We start from the raw sequence: 20,979 nt of genomic DNA on the forward strand, positions 1-20,979 counted from the left end.
AACGTCAGACTCAGAATTTGGAATTCAGTCTGACGTCCTGCGCGTTGTACGTGCAGGACGTCAGACTCAGAAGAACAGGAAGCGTTGAAACTTGCAGCGGCGCAGCCTGCATGGAAGAGAGGACCTCGGCTGGCGGGGAGTTGGGGTCCCCCGCCAGCAAAGGTAAGTGACAGCAGCGGGGGAGGGTGTCATTGGTGGCGAGGGGGGGGGTCCGGAAATGGCGGGGGGGGGGGGGGATCGGTGGCGCCGGGGGGGGGGGCTAAAATGTGCCCCCTCCCTCTGGCTCTGGCCCCCCCTACCGCCCGAGTCCAGATACGCCCCTGGCAAGGCCCTCAATTCTCACAGCAGCAGCATCTAAAAACTGTAAGCAGAACCTGTACTGAACTGTACTGCACTGCTGCTCACAATAGCAGCATTTGCCTAAAGGAAGTGTAAAGTGACTCTGCTACCTCAATGATAGGAATAAGGATACAAAGAGAGTTTCTCTTGGCCTTTAGAGTTGTGAGTTTTAAGTCACAGAGACTCTGTAAATAATTATTGTTGCCACTTGCTACCTTATATATTGCTACTGCCTCTCCATTTTGTATCATGATTGTCAAAAGGAGTGACTTTAGTAAACAGTTGGTTCAGGACACAGAGTGAAGTAAAAGGAGAGAGTGTGGAAAACTGCTTATCAGCCACCTGGATGATTCTGGCCCCATCCTGATCCCAACTAACAAATATTACTTATGTACAAGGATTATCCACATCCTGGGTACACACTAGGCAACTGCCTAGATGACACATTGACCCCAGGTTCAACAAAAAATGTATTATTAGTTGGTCCAATAAAAAGGTATCACCTTATATATTTTTTCTGCTTTATTCTTATCACGTATGTTTGTCTTGCCCTCACCACTAAACTACTTTTTCAATAAAAATGAGGTGAAGAAATATTCATCCAGGAATGCAGTGGGGTCATTGTTTTTGTTGTTTATTCCTCGACATCACAATGCCAAAAGCAGCCAATACAGCAAAGCCAGTTGCAGCAGCCCAGCCAGTATATCTGATAGCATTCTCCACCTCGAGAGAAAGAACAAAACTAGTCAATGCAAAATGTAAACCTTTTGGGTGTGATTCAGGACTGTACAGGGAACTCAGATCTCTCAGTGACAGTAACCACATTTCACAGACAATAACAAGTGTCTCTATGTATGCCTGTTCATTCCGTCACACCATACAACATGCCATAGGCTGGGGAGGGGGGAGGGAAGAGAAACCTCTCTAAGCATTTACTGTATCACATACTGCAGGGAATAAACGCCATCCCCAGACATTTCTATCCCCTCTATCTCACTGTATCACACATTGCAGGGAATAAAGACCATCCCTGGGTATTTCTGTCTCTTCTATCTCACTGTATTACACACTGCATGGAATTAAGTATATCTCCAGACATCTCAATCAGTTCAGCTGAGGAAAAGTGCTGTGCGTATGTGAGGAGAGAAATCTTTTTGTTTTCTTTGAATTGTTTATCCTTACAGCACAAGTTTCCAGAGCACTTAACCTTCTGTCTCAGATTAAACGTGTATAAATCTGTTCTTAGGATATTCTGTAGTGTCAGGAAACCTGAAGAGTTGAATTTGAGATCTGGGCTTAAAGAGAGAGCAAATGGACATATACACACCTGTTCACACTTGGCTTGGTCATAGCGAAGCTCCGTCACAAAATGCTCACAGTTTTTGCTTGTCACACTGTAGCGCCTTCTCTGTCCCACCATTTTCTCAGCCCGCTGAAGGATTTTGCTCACAGGGTATGGGGTATATTCCTTATCATACTTGTTGTTCACCTTATAGGAACTGCTTCCCAGCACCACAGACAAAGGGTCCTTCCTTACCACAGCCCACTCAGTTAGGACAGACATGACACTAGAAGAACCGGCATCAGCACATTCACCTAAACACCCAAGAAAAAGAGGTTTAAAAAAAAAAAAAAGCACTAGGGAAGGAAATCTCTGCTCAGGTGTCAGCTTTTATAAAAATGTTACTGTTTGAAAAGTTTTACCTCAAAGTTCCCTCATCTTTCCTCCACTCAGTGAATAGGGAGACAGTCACCCTCTTGAAACTTGTCAAACACCTGAATACACTGACTGAAAGATTTCTTCAGCCTCAACAGTGGAAAAGGAAACCATAGCAGGAATAAAAGTCTACGCTGAGAATCCATAGTCTTTCTTAATATAGTTACAAAGTCCAAAACATGTTTCTGGAAAGACCCTGCAATAGTGTCCATTTCAACTATTGTGGCTGATTTTGTGTTGTAGTGATTGACCTCTCTTGGTTTGGGGAGATATTTCTTCCTATGCCAATCACCTTTTAAAGCTCTGATACCCGAGTCATTCACCTGCATGTATTTCTATGGTATCTACCTCTTAAATATCTATTCCAGATACCTTGATCCTGTAATTCAGAATTTACTATAGGGCAATCATGTCCTATCACCTATCTCTTGTCCTTACTTGGAGGGGCCAGGTGGATCACGTAGCCATTTCCTACATAAATAGCCCAGTGCTGATAGCCAAAGCGGAAAATTTCAATGAGGTCGCCAGGTTTAGGTTCTTTCTGAAAGACAAAAGAAGTCTCTGTTATTCTTGCAGGGTGGCGAGCATCATTTATTAAGGACAGTTGAATAACAGCAGTGTCCAGGTTATTCCTGGCTCTGCCCCCAGACCACCCCGGCATGAATTGGATAGTTTTGCAGTGCTGTCTCTGGATTTTCACCAGCAGTCTGGGGATCTCCTTCTGACTATCAGCCTCTATGCTTATAAATTTAGGGCTGCCATTCATTTGCCAGAGTTAAGATGGTGAGGCCTTCCAATAATTCTCCCCCCCTCCCCCACACACACTTTGTTCTGCATCTCTCTCCCTTTCCTCAGCCCCTGGATCCATCATTTGCTCCCACACCCACACTCACAGCCTGGCAACTGCCTCCCTCTCTGAACTCTCCTCCCCGCTAGCATTTTCACTAGCGGCAGCAGCAATGTATGTCTGCTCCCTGCTCAGGCCTCACAGGCTTCACTCTGCCGTGTCCAGTGTTGCCAGGTGGAAAATTTTTTTCCCACCCAATGCAGCACAAAACCCGCCCAAAACCCGCCCAAACTCAAACCCCGCCCCTGACACCCCCACCCCCGCGTCATCACCCCCGCCCCCGCCGTCATTAACCCCGCCCCCGCCTCCCTGTCACCGGCCCCGCCTCCCACGTCATCGGCCCCGCCTCCTACGTCACTAACCCCGCCCAAAAACGTCACTAACCCCGCCCCCCGCAGCCAAAAAAGCCGCACAAAAAACCGCCCGGAAGCCCCAAAAACAGCCCAAAAAACCGCAACCCGCTGCGGGCAAAAATTTCCCGCGGCGGGTCGCGGAAAACCGCCCAATTGGGCGGTAAAACCGCCCACCTGGCAACACTGGCCGTGTCCCGCCAGAAAGGAAACAGGAAGTGACGTCAGCAAAGGCTGAAAAGCCAAGAGAAAGAGGAGAAAGTTCTAGGGAAAGTGAGATTTGTTCAGTATTTATCCAATATACATCTAGGGGTCAATATTCAAAGCAATTTAAGCAGGCAGGAAAGGCCATAGCATCATGAGACTGCTGTTAGAGGTCCCAGCAGCTATTTTGAGGCTGTAGCCTGCATAGTACCGCAGGGATCACCGCTATCACCGATACTTTTCAACCTAATGATGACCCCACTAGCCAAGTCCTTATCCAACCAAGGCCTTAACCCTTCCATATATGCAGACAATGTCATAATACACATTCCGTACAATACCAAAATGACAGAAATCACCAACGAAATCAAACTCAGCTTGAACATCATGGATTCATGGGCAAATGCATTTCAACTAAAACTCAATAAAGAAAAAACTCACTGTCTCATCCTCTCATCCCAACACAGCGCGGACAACCCCACAAACATCAACACCCCAGACTACACCCTGCCTATATCAGACAGCCTAAAAATGCTTGGAGTTAAAATAGACCGCAACTTAACACTAGAGAGCCAAGCAGCATCCACAACAAAGAAAATGTTCCACTCAGGAAACTCAAACGCCTGAAACAATTCTTCCCGAGGGATACATTCCGCAACCTGATACAATCAATGTTGCTAAGCCACCTAGACTACTGCAATGGAATTTATGCAGGATGCAAAGAACAAACATTTTTAAAAACTCCAAACCACTCAAAACATGGCAGCTAGGCTTATATTCAGAAAAATGTGATTTGAAAGTGCAAAACCCCTCCGTGAAAAACTACACTGGCTCCCAATCAAAGAATACATTGCCTTCAAAATCTGCACCCTGGTCCACAAAATTATCTACGGTGAAGCCCCAAGATACATGACAGACTTGATCGACTTACCAACTAGAAACACATCAGAATCAACATGAGCATATCTAAATCTGCACTACCCAAGTTGCAAAGGACTTAAATACAAATCAACTTACGCATCCAGCTTTTCCTACATAAGCACACAATTGTGGAACACACTACCAAAAGCCTTGAAAATGATGTACGACCACCTAAACTTCCAGAAATCACTAAAAACTAACCTGTTCAAAAAAGGCATACCTCACCGATCCAACTTAAATGCCTGATCCCTGCAACACAGCAAAACTAAAGTACATAATGGACAAAACTCAACTCTTCTGATGTACGTTTTCCCAATGTGGCCATGCCACATGAACTTTATCTTACCATAACATCACTTTCCACCTTATAATCGAAAGAGAAAAACGCCTAGATTTCGACCCAAATCGGGAGATAGACGTTTATCTCACAAAAACGAATAAATCGGTATAATCGAAAGCCGATTTTGGACGTTTTCAACTGCACTCCGTCGCGGATGCGGACAAAGTTGATGGGGGCATGTCAGAGGTGTGGCGAAGATGGAACTGGGGCGTGGTTATCGGCCGAGGTGAGATGTACGCATTAGGGCGATAATCGAAAAAATAAAGGCATTTTTAGCGAAAATTTAGGACACTTTTGTTGGACCCTTTTTTCACACGAACAGGTCCCAAAAAAGTGCTCTAAATGACCAGATGACCATCGGAGGGAATCGGGGATGACCTCCCCTGACTCCCCCAGTGGTCACTAACCCCCTCCCACCACAAAAAAATGATGTTTCACAACTTTTTATTTTCACCATCAAATGTCATACCCACCTCCCTGGCAGCAGTATGCAGGTCCCTGGAGCAGTTGTTAGGGGGTGCAGTGGACTTCAGGCAGGTGGACCCAGGCCCATCCCCCCCTACCTGTTACAATTGTGCTGCTTAATGCTTATTAGTCGTCCAACCCCCCCCAAACCCACTGTACCCACATGTAGGTGCCCCCTTTCACCCCTTAGGGCTATAATAATGGTGTAGACTTGTGGGCAGTGGGTTTTGAGGGGGATTTGGGGGGCTCAACACACAAGGGAAGGGTGCTATGCACCTGGGAGCTCTTTTACCTTTTTTTTTGTTTTTGTAAAAGTGCCCCCTAGGGTGCCCGGTTGGTGACCTGGCATGTGAGGGGGACCAGTGCACTACGAATCCTGGCCCCTCCCACGAACAAATGCCTTGGATTTATTCGTTTTTGAGCTGGGCGCTTTCATTTTCCATTATCGCTGAAAAACAAAAACGCCCAGCTCACAAATTGTCGAATAAAACATGGACTTCTATTTTTTGCGAAAATACGGTCCAGTCCGCCCCTTCACGGACCCGTTCTCGGAGATAAACGCCCATGGAGATACATGTTTTCGTTCGATTATGCCCCTCCACGTATTTGCTCTCACCAGAGTCTGCAAACGCCTCTCCGGTACTATGTAAGCCACATTGAGCCTACAAATAGGTGGGAAAATGTGGAATTCAAATGTAACAACTAAATAAATAGGCAGAAGTGAGTGAACATTGTTTCTACCCTGGAAGGGCTACTCTGTTTGGTAGTCAGCGTTTTTTTAATACACTGTTGCTGGCTAAATTAAACCTGGATATTCAATGCCGGGCCATGTCCAGCTACTGGCATTGAATATCTGGTCTGACTGGACACCTTCTGGCCAATATTAATTTGGGATCTGCATAAGACCTTCCCCCAACAATGCTCACTCGCTCCTGCCTATGCAGGCTACAGCCTCAAAATGGCTGCTGTGACCTCTAACCGCTGTCTTATGGAACTATGGCCTCTCCTGCCTGCTTAAATTGCTTTGAATATTGACCCCTAGATGTATATTGGATAAATACTGAACAAATCTCACTGTCTCCTCTTTCTCTTTTTGCATCTGAGGTGTGGTTTTTGGTGTGTTTCAGTTAAAATATGAAATCCAAACTATAATATTACTATATTGTGACAGACATTCTAGGATTTTTATCTGAAACCCCCCCCCCCCCATTCTGGACTGATAGAGATATGGGGTGGGGTTTGGTAGGGTGGAGTTTGACACTGAATCAACCATCATGATCCAATTCTGGTCTTAATCAGTGCAAAGTTTTTCCCTTTCCTTGGTCACCCCTCCAGTGGGTTTAGATTCAAAGTCTGATGCATCTATAATTCACTTTACTAATCATCCTTTTATCTAAGCCATTGGTTGATGCAGAAAGCCACGTGGTAGAGCTACATGCAGATGAATGTGCATGTGACTTCTACTGTGAAATTAAAACTGTGTGATGCAGTAAGCTGAGATGCTAATTTCAATGGGCAGAGCTTGTGCACTACTTGGGGGAAGCCTGCCAGACGCATGTTGCATAAAGATTCTGAGGTGAGGGCAACTCACTGTGCACATGTCCAAACAAAAATTTCTTGTGCATAAAATTATTGTAAGGCTGATATGTACTGAACAACAAGTGTAGATGTGTGCTGGCATTTTTGATTTTGTTAGGACATGCGCACATGAGCCGTTACCTCGCATAAAGTTGCAGGCAGTTGTTCTGGTCAATGAAAAGAAGACAAAACTGTTACTTAAGCCCCCAAAACCAGAACTAAATTCTCTCATCCAATCCTTCTATTCTGCCTCAGACCTGACAACAAATATCTCGTGTTGTGCGTTAATTAAAAGCCATTGCTTCCTTCTGTGCTTTGCAGAGGAAATGGCCTCATTAGGTGGTAAGGGTAATGCATTTGATATACCTCCTTTCTGTGGTGTACAACCAAAGCTGTTTACATTCATTATATGCAGGTACTTTCTCTGTCCCTAGTGGACTCATAAGCACATAAGCACCGCCATACTGGGAAAAGACCAAGGGTCCATCAAGCCCAGCATCCTGTCTCCGACAATGGCCAATCCAGGCTTCAAGAGCCCGGCAAAACCACGGCCAATCAAGGCTTCAAGAACCCGGCAAACTCACAATCTAAGTTTTGGTACCTGGGGCAATGGAGGGTTCAGTGACTTGCCCAAGGGTCACAAGGAGCTGCAGTGGAAAGTGGACCTACTTCTCTTGGTACCATTCATTTTAATGCAGTGTGTGCCCATGTGTTCCATTATTCGTTAACTTAAAGCTGCCAAATGGATCGAGATTCTCAGGACAGGGTTGATCCAGTCCTCGGTTTACCCCAGTGCATGCTGGGACCTGTAGTCTTGCTTTTCTTAGGGACTGCAATGGTGAAATCAGAACTACAAGTACCTGCATGCCACAGGGCAAACCCAAGACTGGATCAACCCTTTCCTGTGAATATGGGTCCAGTTGGCAGCCTTAACTCCCACCTCAACCCCTTTCTGCATTGTGCGGCCAGCAATACCTGCGTACACCCCTGCGTAACTGTATGCTTTGGCTTACAGTGGCTTTCTGCATCAGCCGCCTAGTGGAAGGATGGGGCAATGAACCTGCATGTGAGAGATCTTCTGCAAACTTTTGACCGAGTTCTTAAATGGATCCAATTTTATACCAGAAATATATATCTATTAGTATAATAATAGTAATTAGAGTAGAATGCTGCTGGAATAGATGCATGCCTAACCTATAGATAATCTGCATTATAAATAGCTTGTCATGCACAATGCACATTACACTGCCTTAGAAGAAAATCAGGCTATACTGTTCCCTGACATTGTAACCTTTAGGAAGGGAAGAAACCTAAGCCACTTATAATTGGCATTGGCCAGAGATAAGCTTAATGGTGGGGGGGGGGGGGGGGGGGGGGGAGGGAATAAACCCCAGATAGGCAAGGGATGAATGATAATACCAAGGGATGTCATGATTCGGTGAGCAAAAACTCGGTGTTAGGGTGTGAAAATACAACTGCACACCAGAACAGTACAGATAAGTGATAATCACTAGCCTGCCAATACCAGCACTGTTATGATGTATGATGCAGATATAAAGTTAAGGGCATGAATTGCCGTGAATAGTAATTGATATGTCGGCACAAGATAAATAAACAAAAAGAAGAAAAAAAGATTGATAAAAAAATTTAAAAAGTTACATATTGAATTGTGACCGAACATAGATACTTTATAAGGAGAAAGGGGGTTTGTCGATGATTACAAACTGGCACAGAATAAGTTCCATGAGTGAGTGAGCAATAGATTATCCTGTGACCATATATGAGACTTCCCTTTATAAAAATACTAACAGCAATAGACTCCGAGTTGTTCGATCTACCACAGAGTTGTGTATACATGATAACACCAAGGAAGCCATAAAACTTATGTATGAAGTCATAGGTTAACTAACATATACATATGTAATAATAAGGCAAATTCTCTGTATCAGGAGCTGGCCCTGTCAAGTGTTTGCAATGTACTTTGTCTGTACCTAGACTCTGTGTGTCCTCCTATGCATCATGTATAGTAATAATTGTTTAACTGAACACCTGCTAGTGTTTATTTAATTTTCAGGTTGAGGGGGGGGGGGGGGAATGCATTTTTTGTAGAGGCTTGTGGGTGGGCGGGGTTGAGTTAGGCAGAAATGTTTCCCCCTTTTCTCCTTTTAGAAGTTGGAAAGAAAGATCCCTAGGTGACAAACAGAATGAATTTGGTCTCAGAAACAGGGAAAGAAGACTGAAGAAAGACAGGAAGAGAAAGAATAAAAAAGATTGGAGACATGTCAGTATCATTCAAGTCCCTATCAAGAGATTGGATAGTCACAAAATATAAAAAAGAATCATTAACAGCCCAACAAATACTTACTGTGACAGAGAGAGACATCCTCTGGCTGTGGTGTAGAGTTCAGACTGCAGTGACTCCGCTTTGCTTTGTTTGCTGCTTTTTAATCTCTGACAACTTTCTGTTTCTGTTTGAATCATATGAAAATATACATGAGAGCAATAGTTAACTCTTTAAAATAAGTACATAAGTATTGCCATACTGAGACAGATCGAAGGTCCATCAAGCCCAGCATCCTGTTTCCAATAGTGGCTAATTCAGCTCACAAGTACCTGGCAAGATCCCAAAAAAGTACAATACGTTTTATGCTGCTTATCCTAGAAATAAGCAGTGGATTTTCGCCAAGTCCATTTTAGTAATGGTATATGGACTTTTCCTTTAGAAAGCCATCCAAACCTTTTTATTTATTTTATTTTTTGCATTTGTATCCCACATTTTCCCACCTCTTTGCAGGCTGAATGTGGCTTACAATGTGTCGTTATTAGTAGATAGTAGATTAAAGAGATAACAGTTATTGTTACATAGAAAGTAGCATAATCGAATTTTAGACAGGTAAATATAATTAGAAGATGTTACTGATAGTAAGTAAGGTGGAGATGTCATATAAAATAGCATGATCGAATTTCAAGCAAATAGATATGAGCGAGAACATTGTTGATAATTTGTAGGTTGTAATGTGTTACATTTATAGTTACTGCTCTTGTTGGTATGCCTTGTTGAATAGGTAGGTCTTCAGGGATTTGCGAAAGTTAGTTAGTTCATAAGTAGTTTTTAAGCTGCGCAGCAATGCGTTCCATAGCTGTGTACTCAGGTAGGAGAAGTTAGACGCGTGCGTTAGTTTGTATTTTAGGCCTTTACAACTGGGGAAGTGCAAATTAAGGAATGTTCGAGATGACCTTTTGGCGTTCCTGGGTGGCAGGTCTACCAGATCTGACATGTAGGCTGGGGCATTTCTGTGGATGATTTTATGAACTAGAGTACTTATCTTGAACGTGATGCGTTCTTTCCCCGCTAAGCTAACTACATTCTTTGGCAACGAATTCCAGAGTTTAATTACATGTTGAGTGAAGAAATATTTTCTCTGATAAGCAGCATAAAATGTATTGACCTTTTTTTGGGATCTTGCCAGCTATTTGTGACCTAGATTGGCCACTGTTGGAAACAGGATGTACTGCAGAAAAATATCCAATACATTTTATAGGCTTAAAACACGGTTTCTTCACAGCGACCTAAATACTTAACAATCATCAGAGTCACAGTGCTGTGACTCTGATGATTCAGTTAACTATTTGTGTCGCTGGTTATTGAGTCATTTTAATGCTTAATGTTTAATTAATTTAGATTGTAAGCTCTTTTGAGCAGGGACTGTCTTTTCTTCATATTAAATTGTGAAACGCTCCGTACGACTGGTAGCGCTATAGGAATGATTTATAGTCGTAGTAGTAGTAAATTTAGACTTTAAATAATAAAATGATATCAGGCTTTTGAGGCAAATGATTAATACAATTGAGAGTGCTCTTGATCTGAAATAGCTGTGTGCTATAAGAGATCCAATAGCCTGGTTCACTGTTGTATGATGCCTCTTTGCCGTAAAAATAGTGTATAGATTTCACAGTGTAGGCTATTTTTTTCAAAATAATTGTGCACTACTATATTTGCTGATTATTTGTTGTGGAGTGCCCCTTTCCCCTTAAATATCTTTTAGAAACGCAAATAGTAGCAAGGTTCCAGGCTACCAATCCCAGTGCAAGCAGTGGCTTCCCCGTGTCTATCTCAATAGCAGGCGCAGCTTGTGGACTTTTCCTCCAGGAATTTGTCCAAACCTTTTTTAAACCCAGATATACTAACAGCTGCTACTACATCCTCTGGTAATGTGTTCCAGAACTTACAGTGGGGGAAATAAGTATTTGATCCCTTGCTGATTTTGTAAGTTTGCCCACTGACAAAGACATGAGCAGCCCATAATTGAAGGGTAGGTTATTGGTAACAGTGAGAGATAGCACATCACAAATTAAATGGATCTATCAATGGGAAAAATCAACTTATTAAATCAAATAGCCAAAATAGTAATAAAGCAAAATTATTTCCATTTTTAGGAACAATATTACATTCAAACCCACGGTATCACGATGGGAGCAACAGTGGCATCAACCATTGCCTGCCTATATGGCGAACTTTGAACAGAAGTATGTTTATAATTCCAGATTTTTTCCTCACATAAAAATCTGGAAGAGGTACATCAACAACATATTCCTGGCATGGACAGGAGATAGGCCACGCCTGCAGGAATTCTTCCAATATATAAATGCTTGCGATAAGTACATAAGTGGAGTGGAGGAGTGGCCTAGTGGTTAGCATGGTGGACTTTGGTCCTTGGAAACTGGGTTCGATTCCCACTGCAGGCACAGACAGCTCCTTGTGACTCTGGGCAAGTCACTTAACCCTCCATTGCCCCAGGTACAAATAAGTACCTGTATACAATATGTAAGCCACATTGAACCTGCTATGAGTGGGAAAGCGCAGGGTACAAATGTAACAAAAATAAAAAAATAAATAAGTACATAAGCAATGCCACACTGGGAGTGGAGGAGTGGCTTAGTGATTAGGGTGGTGGACTTTGGTCCTGAGGAACTGAGTTCAATTCCCACTTCAGGCACAGGCAGCTCCTTGTGACTCTGGGCAAGTCACTTAACCCTCCATTGTCCCATGTAAGCCACATTGAGCCTGCCATGAGTGGGAAAGCATGGGGTACAAATGTAACAACAACAAAAAAAACAGACCAAGAGTCCATCAAACCCAGCATCCTGTCCACAACAGCAGCCAATCCAGGTCAAGGGCACATGGCAAGCGTCCCAAACGTACAAACATTCTATACATGTTATTCCTGGAATTGTGGATTTTTCCCAAGTCCATTTAGTAGTGGTTTATGGACTTGTTCTTTAGGAAACCGTCTAACCCCTTTTTAAACTCTGCCAAGCTAACCGCCTTCACCACGTTCTCCGGCAACGAATTCCAGAGTTTAATTATACGTTTGGTGAAGAAACTTTTTCTCCGATTTGTTTTAAATTTACTACACTGTAGTTTCATCGCATGCCCCCTAGTCCTAGTATTTTTAGAAAGCGTGAACAGACGCTTCACATCCACCTGTTCCACTCCACTCATTATTTTATATACCTCTATCATGTCTCCCCTCAGCCGTCTCTTCTCCAAGCTGAATAGCCCTAGCCTCCTTAATCTTTCTTCATAGGGAAGTTGTCCCATCCCCGCTATCATTTTAGTTGCCCTTCTCTGCACCTTTTCCAATTCTACTATATCTTTCTTGAGATGCGGCGACCAGAATTGAACACAATACTCTAGGTGCGGTCGCACCATGGAGCGATACAACGGCATTATAACATCCTCACACCTGTTTTCCATACCTTTCCTAATAATACCCAATATTCTATTTGCTTTTCTAGCCGCAGCAGCACACTGAGCAGAAGGTTTCAGTGTATTATTGACGACAACACCCAGATCCCTTTCTTGGTCGGTAACTCCTAACTCCTAGCCTTCTTAGTCTTCCTTCATATTAAATTTGAGTCGGCGGTGGGCGGACCATCAATTAACTATCTGGATATAAAAATAATGTACCATCACAATAGATTTGACACCACAATATTTTGGAAGGAGACAAATACCAACACTTTGTTGCATTTTAAAAGTTGTCATCCACGCACAGTAAAGGCTGGCATCCCAACAGGACAGTTTCTTAGACTAAGAAAATTATGTGGTACAGATGACAGTTTTAAAGCACATGCAAATGAATTGTATGATTGGTTTAGAACCAGAGGGTATCCCAGGAAGATTATTAGAAAAGCCCAGAAAAGAGCATCAAGTACGCATCAGCAATGGTTGTTACACCCCACAACCAAAGCAAGGGAGCAACGGAACATCTTTACGTGCATATTGCCATATTCCACTCAAACAGGGCAAGTAAAAAATGTAATTAATAAACACTGGCCACTATTATCTCTGTTTGTTTGAACAACATCCTCGATTCACCTACACACGAGCGAAAAATATGGGGGAAATGTTACAGCAGCAAAATAATCCAAAGACTATAGGTGGAGGAGGACACACACCCTGTCAGAGATGTGTATATTGTAAATTCATTTGGCAACAAATCATGTAACACATCCCGTAACGGGAAAACCTTATTGGACTAAAGTTGAGACCAACTGCGAGTCAACTCAAGCAGTATACGGAATTATTTGTCCCTGCAAGAAATGGTACATACTGTAGGATACACAACTAGAAAAATACAACAAAGGATAGCAGAGCACATTAGTAACATAAGAATAAAAAAGAAGGAAGCCCCCTTAGTGGATCACTGGACGGAGTTGAATCATGAGTTGCAGGATTTTAAATATTTAATACTAGTGCAGATCCATCTACCAGATGGGGGTGATATTACTAGGGGACTACTGCAAAAGGAACAACAACTCATATTCTATTGGAATACGGTGATACCGTTCAGTCTAAACTGGGAGATAGAGTGGATACATGACTGAATTGAAGGGTATTATGTCATCATTGACGTAAATAAAGTCAGAACGCATGCACTGGCATTTTTTGGATTGGTGATCTTGGAGGGATCGATGCTCCAAGCCAGGTATGCCCAAAACTTGAATTATAAAATATATGTTGAATGAATAGTAGAAAAATAAGGATTAGATTTAATCTGTAACAATGATGAGATTGAAAAATGTAAGGTAAACATAGGCGCCCGGTATAAGAGGCTTGGGGAGGCTAAGCCTCTCCTGCTGCAGCAGGATGGATCAGCTGTTTCTCCCTGGAGTCCTGCTGCTCTGGGGGGGGGGGGGGGTTTAAATTGTTCATTTACCAGCAGCTGCTGTGAAAGCCCGTCTCTAGCCTTGTGTAACCAGTTGTAGAAATTGGTTTATGGTTTAATTTGTTTACCTTACTGCTGGGAGAGCAGGGGGGTTGGCTGGAGGTGTCCTGGGTTGCCAGGGAGATATTTAACAAGGATGACTTCCTGCATGAGCAGTTTATACCAAAGAGACTTGCACTGCCACTTGAGATTTTAAAAGTGCTAAAAATAAATTTTAAAAGTATTTGTATTAAATCTAATTGCAGAATTTAGGTGCTAGGAAGTGGGATTGGTATGCTCTGAGTGTGTTTTTGCACAAAGTTGTGCATAGTGTTTTGCAGTTGAGCGATTGTGGTTAGAATATGCTTTGAGCAACCACTTTATTCTTTGACATATGATACATATCTAATATCTAAATTTAATAAAAGGTATTAATTGTGACTTTTATTTTTATTTATTTATTTTTTCTGTGTGTTATCAGACAATTATGGATTTAAGCTCCACCCCTGACCCCACCCCTAACCCTGCCCCCTTTAGCCTCCCCAAACAGTTGGATCACCGACCGCCTATGAAGGTAAAGCTCAGCAAGCTTAAGGAAAAAGGAGAAGAATAACATATGAATCTTTTGCAGAGGTTTAAAGTTCTCCTGAGGACGCAAGGACATCAGCAAAACACAGCTAGTGTTGAGAACCAAGAACTAGTTGAGAATCGAAGACCAGGTATAATGAACTGAAAATAATGAACAGTATATAGAAAATCGGGACTTCACAAGCACTACACATTCAGCTGTTACACTGGAAGTAAAGGCTAACCAGCATCAGTACGGAACAAAACTGCAGCCATAAGATAAATGAATAGAGCAAAAAAGGTGTTTTTTTCTTTTTGCTAAATAATACTACAGCATTGAACTATGTAGTGATATTGCATGGAGGTAGGGAGAACAGCAGTGCTATGATGTCTGGTACACACTATTACTAAGAATAACCATTTCCGTTGTAATAGGTGAAAACTGAGCACTGCACGATCATTTTTAGAAAATAAATTTACACAGACACAGTTTTGTTATTTCATGATAAGAGCAATTAAATTTTAATGGCCAGACCCTCGACCATTCTTCTAAGGTTTGGAGATCCCTTCTCATCATTTCTACTCCCTCCAGGGTATCCACTCTATTGGCTATTTTCGTGTCATCCGCAAAAAGGCACACCTTTCCTTCCAACCCTTCAGCAATGTCTCCCACAAATATATTAAACAGAATAGGCCCCAGCACCGACCCCCGAGGAACTCCACTGCTCACCTTCCTTTCCTCTGAGCGGATTCCATTTACCACCACCCTCTGCCACCTGTCGGTCAACCAGTTTCCTATTCAGTTCACCACTTTTAGTCCTAATTTCAACCCTTTCTGCTTATTCACGAGTCTTCTGTGGGGACCATATCAAAGGCTTTGCTGAAGTCCAAGTATTACATCTAGCACACGTCCTTCATCCAGTTCTTTGGTCACCCAGTCAAAGAAGTCAATAAGATTCATTTGGCAGGATTTTCCTTTGGTAAAGCCATGTTGCCTCGGGTCCTGAGAGGAAAAGCCACTGCTCAGCTGGGCAGAAGAGCAGCGCTGGAGTTGCTCCTCCACGTCCTCCCCAGCAGCCATGGGGGGACCAGCTGAGGCGCCGGAGTTTTCTCTCTCCTGCTCCTGTCGGGACACAATTACTCAGGTCCTGGCATGAGCAGGGGAGAGAGAGAAACCCCGGCACCGGGCTCCCCTTGGAGGCTCAGGCCCAGGGAATTTTGCCCCCCCCCCCCCCCCCCCTTGGCAGCACTGCTGAAGTCTCCTCATTTGTCTCTGGATTGCCTGGTCTATTTCCCACTCCTCGCTGTTGTTTGATAATTTAATGGAGCAAAGGTGTGAGCAGAAGTAACAGATAATGAGTAGAACATGCTAAAGCATGCAAACATGTAGATTCATATTCTTCCATGTTCACAGTAGATAGAAATATAAAATGATGGAATAAGAGGGCCTGAAAAAGAAGAAAATGTACAAGGCTAATCCTATGACACAGACAGGTCCAAACAAAACTGCCACAAAACTCACTTTATACTTGGAAGTTTCAAGGTTTGCCACAGGTGGGTTTGCAATTTTAAAAGAATAATATGAAGAATTGAGGCTCTCGGGATGTAGGAAAGGTGTAAACAGTTGAAAACAACTTAAAAGCAGAGGCAGATAGTAATTTAACAACTATAGAAAGGAACAGTGATAAACTCAGAGCCATGTGTGATACAGGCAATGAAAGAGAAATGCAAAATGTGACCATACAGCAGATATTAACTTCAACAGCTGTACAAAGCACATAGACAATAAATGCAATACCTGCAAGAAAGACGGAGAAAGATAGTGTGTCATAAAGGCACGATGTAACTATCCAAGTCACTATAAGTAGTCCAGTGGAAATGTTAACTGAAGACCAATGGCAATTGAGCTAGATGTTCATATATACACACCTACACACCAAGTCCAGCAGAGAGTGGGATGAGGCTTTTTGCTAAATGGTGCCAGTGTAGTGAAATGTTAATGTGTTACTAGGGAGTGGGAGGTACAAAAGGGCAAGGTGTGTTACAAATTAATGACATGGCAAATTAAGTGGTTCACTGAAGTGAAAGGAGATTCTGCATGGGTATACTCCAGATGAATATAAAACAGTTAAGAGATGTTATTACATAAGTATTGCTATACTGGGAAAGACCGAAGTCAAGCCCAACATCCTATTTCCAACAGTGGCCAATCCAGGTCACAAGTACCTTGCAAGATCCCAAAATAGTACATTTTATGCTGCTTATCCCAGAAATAAGCAGTGGATTTTCCCCAAGTCCATTTTAATAATGGCTTATGGACTTTTTTTTAAGGAAGCTATCCAAATCTTTTTAAACCTCTAAGCTACCTGCTTTTACTACATTCTCTGGCAACAAATTCCAGAGTTTAATTACATGCTGAGTGAAGAAATATTTTCTTTGGTTCATTTTAAATTTACTACTTTGTAGCTTCATTGTGTACCCCCTAGTCCTAGTATTTTTGGAAAGAGTAAACATGATAGAGGTGTATAAAATACTGAGTGGAGTGGAATGGGTAGAAGTGAATCGCTTGTCTCCCCTCAGCCGTCTTTTCTCCAAGCTGAAGAGCACAAGCCTTTTCAGGCTTTCCTCATAGGGAAGTTGTCCTATCCCCTTTATCATTTTCATCGCCCTTCTATGAACCTTTTCTAATTCCACTATCGGGCTCATTTTCGAAAGAGAAGGACGTCCATCTTTCGACATAAATCGGAAGATGGACGTCCTTCTCCCAGGGATGTCCAAATCGGTATAATCGAAGCTCAACTTAGGACGTCTTGAACTGCACTCCGTCGCAAGGACGGCCAAAGTCCAAGGGGGTGTGTCAGAGGTTTAGCAAAGGCGGGACTTGGGCATGCCTAATACTTGGACGTCCTTGACCCATAATTGAAGAAAACAAGGACATCCCTGAGGAGCACTTGGACATTTTCACCTGGACCTGTTTTTCTTACGACTAAGGCACAAAAAGGTGCCTGAAATGACCAGATGACCACCGAAGGGAATCGGGGATGACCTCCTCTTACTCCCCCAGTGGTCACCAACCCCCTCACACCCTAAAAAAACATCTTTAAAAATATTTTGTGCCAGCCTCAGATGTCATGCTCATGTCCATGACAGCAATATGCAGGTCCCTGGAGCAGTTTTAGTGGGTGCAGTGCATTTCAGACAGGCAGACCCAGCCCCCCCCCCCCACCTGTTACATTTGTGGAGGAAACAGTGAGCCCTCCAAAACCCACCACAAACCCACTGTACCCACATCTAGGTGCCCCCTTCACCCGTAAGGGCTATGGTAGTGGTGTACAGTTGAGGGTAGTGGGTTTTAGGGGGCTCAGCACAGAAGGTAAGGGAACTATGTTCCTGGGAGCAATTTTTAAAGTCCACTGCAGTGCCCCCTAGGGTGCCAGGTTGATGTCCTGGCATGTCAGATAAATTTGCATGCACTACCTCCTCTTTATGCAAATTTATCTCATAAGAACGCGGCAGAGAGGAGCGGAGCTGCCTGTTTGAATAGCAGCGCAGCGTAGCGCTGCCGACGAGCGAAGAAACGAAGCCTGGGGAGAAGAGAAGCATAATTTCAGGGCAGGCACTGACAGGTAACGCTGATCGCTGCCTCCCGGAAGCCGCGGGAGAAAAGGCAGCGACAGCGATGAAGGATTTGGATGGGTGGGCCTGGAGGGCAAGTGGGTGGGCCTGGGCCCGTCCAGGCCCACCCGTGGCTACGCCCCTGATTCACCCTCCTCCATTGAGAAAAATGGCCATTTAACCCTACCCTCTGTTTTCTGTCCAATAACCAATTCCTAATCCACAGCTGGACACTGCCTTCTATCCTATGTTTAATTTTCTCAGGAGTCCCTCTTGAGAAACTTTGTCAAAAGCTTTCTAAAAATCTAGATACACTACATCAACTGGCTCACCTTTATCCACGTTTATTTACTCCTTCAAAGATGTGAAGCAAATTGGAGGCATGACTTTCCATGGCTGAACCCATGCTGACTCTGTCCCATTAAACCATGCTTGTCTATGTGTTCCATAATTTTATTCTTTATAATAGTTGCCACTATTTTCCCCAGTACTGAAATCAAGCTTACCAGTCTGTAAGTCCCCTGGTCACCCCTGGAACCCTTTTTAAAAATCAGCATTACATTGGCCACCCTCCAATCTACAGGTATTATGGATGATATTAACGACAGGTTAGAGATCAGTACCAACAGAACAGCAATTTCATGTTTGCACTCTTTAACTTGTCGATTTGGCTCAGTATGTCTTCCAATTTCACCGAAATTTCTTCAGTTCCTCTGCATTGTCACCCTTGAAACCATTTCTGGTATAGGTAGATCTCTTACATCTTCTTCCATAAAGACCAAAGCAAAGAATTCATTCAATTTCTCCGCTATGATGACCTTGTCCTCCTTGAGTGCCCCTTTTGCTCCTTCATGATGTAAAGGTCCCGCAGATTTCCTCACAGGCTTTCTGCTTCTGCTGTATCTGAAAAATATGTTACTATAAGTTTTTTCTCTGTGGCAAGTTTTCCTTCATAGTCTCTTTTAGCCTTCTTGATCAATGTATTTTCATTGTAGATATCCTGAAAATCTGATTGGCTAGGTGTGTCATGTGGACTAGGTTGAGAACCACTGCTCTACAGAAACCACACTTGACAGATGATAACCCCACTAAGTTAAGGTGTGAGTACATGGGATAATGCAGATATCCTTCCTGCACAATAAGACAAGACTTTGGGGCAGTCGTCATACATAAGCAGCTCCCATTTGAACTGGAAAACACCATCCAAAAACAAAGAATGTAGATATATTATTCTGATAGGCTCCTTCATATGGACACAAGGTTTTTCCATGCAGCCTGTATTGCCCAAATATTTATTCACACAGGTTCTTTGCTAGTACAATCTCCAAATTGCTGGAATTATGAGAATACCAGCTTATAGTTGGGGGAAATATCAATATTGCTCCACTCAGGCGCTTTCAAAGCAGTCCTCAGGGAAGTCCAAACCAGCCTGGTTTTCAAGATATCCACAATGAATATGCATGAGATAAATTTGCAAGCATTGCCTCCATTGTATAGAAATATATCTCATGAATATTGTCACCACTAGGGGTCACCCTAGTGAGGGTTCATAGGTCCAGTCCTCTACCTTAGCAAAGTATGGCATTTGGGAGCTAGCATAATTTGGGAATAGTGTGACCCAAAAGAAGGTGCTCTGTCCACTCTTCTACCTTGTAACAGGCTTCCACTTCTTCAGCTTAAGCCACCAGGCCTCCCAAAAGACTCCTTTCCTTTTAATAAAGGACCAAGCTCTAGACTATACATGCTAGCAACTATTTATTCAATTTTAATGAATGCTACAAACTTCCCCCTTTTTGCTCAGAAGGGTATTTATAATACATAAATCTACTCCCTCAACACTGAACAGGTTAATAGTGTCCAATGTTCCCATCAATCTGTTCCCATGTGGCTTATTACGGGAACATTGGACACTAAAGGGTTATTTAACGTAGCATTTTTCAACTGGTGTGCCGCAGCCGAGAGCTGCACAAAAACAGAGTTTGCAGAAATCCTGTGGAGTCTGTGGGGATCCCGTGGGGATGGAGATAATTCTTGCAGAAGTATATGAGCCTCTCAGTGACCACTTACATACCCAGGGTTCTCCAAGACACCCAAGTACCATCTCCTCCTCCCTGCACTAATTCAACACTGCCACACTTGATCTCTGCCAGGGCTGAAGCATCAAAGCTCACAATGGCACATGCATGGGCCAGGAACAACAAAGGTCACCTGATCTACTAGTGCATGCATATGGCAACCTTCATGTGCAGCTGACCCATGCATGTGTCAGTGTGAGCCTTGCTGCATCAGCCCGGGCAAACAGCAAGTGCAACTGCACTGAATTATTGAAGCTAAGACTCAGAGGACTTGCTGCACAGTGCTAGTTAACTGTAATTGCCACCAAAGTGGTAAGTGTGAAAATAATGCATTAGGAGTTATATGATCAGTACTAATGCTGATCGTATAAATGGATTATTCCTTGATAAATCCTTTCCAAAAAATTTAACAATACAAAGTCAGATTTTTGAACTGGTCAAAAGTAGGGAAAAACTGAAGACAACTTGTGAATTTTGCTTGCCAAGCTTGAGACAAGATTGTTTTGCATGTACCCTCTGCAATTAAAATATTTGATGAGAAAATCAAACATGCAAACATAAACTTATGCAAAACAAAATGCTGCAACACTGGGCAAAAAGAAAACAAACAAAAAACAACTGCATGGCTGCAGTCTCTGTAGGCGTGACTGTTGGCTCTGCAGTTCTGCCCTCTCTGACGCCAACTTCCTGTTTCCAAAAAAGCATTAACAGTATAGCCAGCAGCCACACACATGTAGAGGAAAGGGATTC

At 43.1% G+C, this 20,979-nt stretch overlaps 1 protein-coding gene across 1 annotated transcript; it reads right to left on the minus strand.

Moving 5' to 3' along the window:
• Window positions 1–859: 859 nt before the first annotated feature.
• Window positions 860–9,335, minus strand: LOC115480101 (phospholipase A and acyltransferase 3-like). The gene is made up of 4 exons (XM_030218567.1): window positions 9,127–9,335; window positions 2,495–2,597; window positions 1,667–1,935; window positions 860–1,062 (listed from the first exon to the last, which is right to left on the minus strand). Exons 1-4 carry the CDS (start codon window positions 9,142–9,144, stop codon window positions 958–960), a joined length of 495 nt encoding a protein of 164 aa, XP_030074427.1. The 5' UTR covers window positions 9,145–9,335; the 3' UTR covers window positions 860–957.
• Between the last annotated feature and the right edge of the window lie 11,644 nt (window positions 9,336–20,979).

The sequence above is a fragment of the Microcaecilia unicolor genome, chromosome 11, assembly GCF_901765095.1.
Source record: "Microcaecilia unicolor chromosome 11, aMicUni1.1, whole genome shotgun sequence".
Classification (NCBI taxonomy): domain Eukaryota; kingdom Metazoa; phylum Chordata; class Amphibia; order Gymnophiona; family Siphonopidae; genus Microcaecilia; species Microcaecilia unicolor.

Excerpts from the sequence above, each read along its gene's own strand:
- LOC115480101 (XM_030218567.1), bottom strand. Across the intron at positions 1,936-2,494 it reads GATCCACCTGGCCCCTCCAA|GTGAATGTGCTGATGCCGGT; the intron begins GTAAGGACAAGA and ends TTGGGTGTTTAG. Across the intron at positions 1,063-1,666 it reads ACCAAGCCAAGTGTGAACAG|GTGGAGAATGCTATCAGATA; the intron begins GTGTGTATATGT and ends CTTTCTCTCGAG.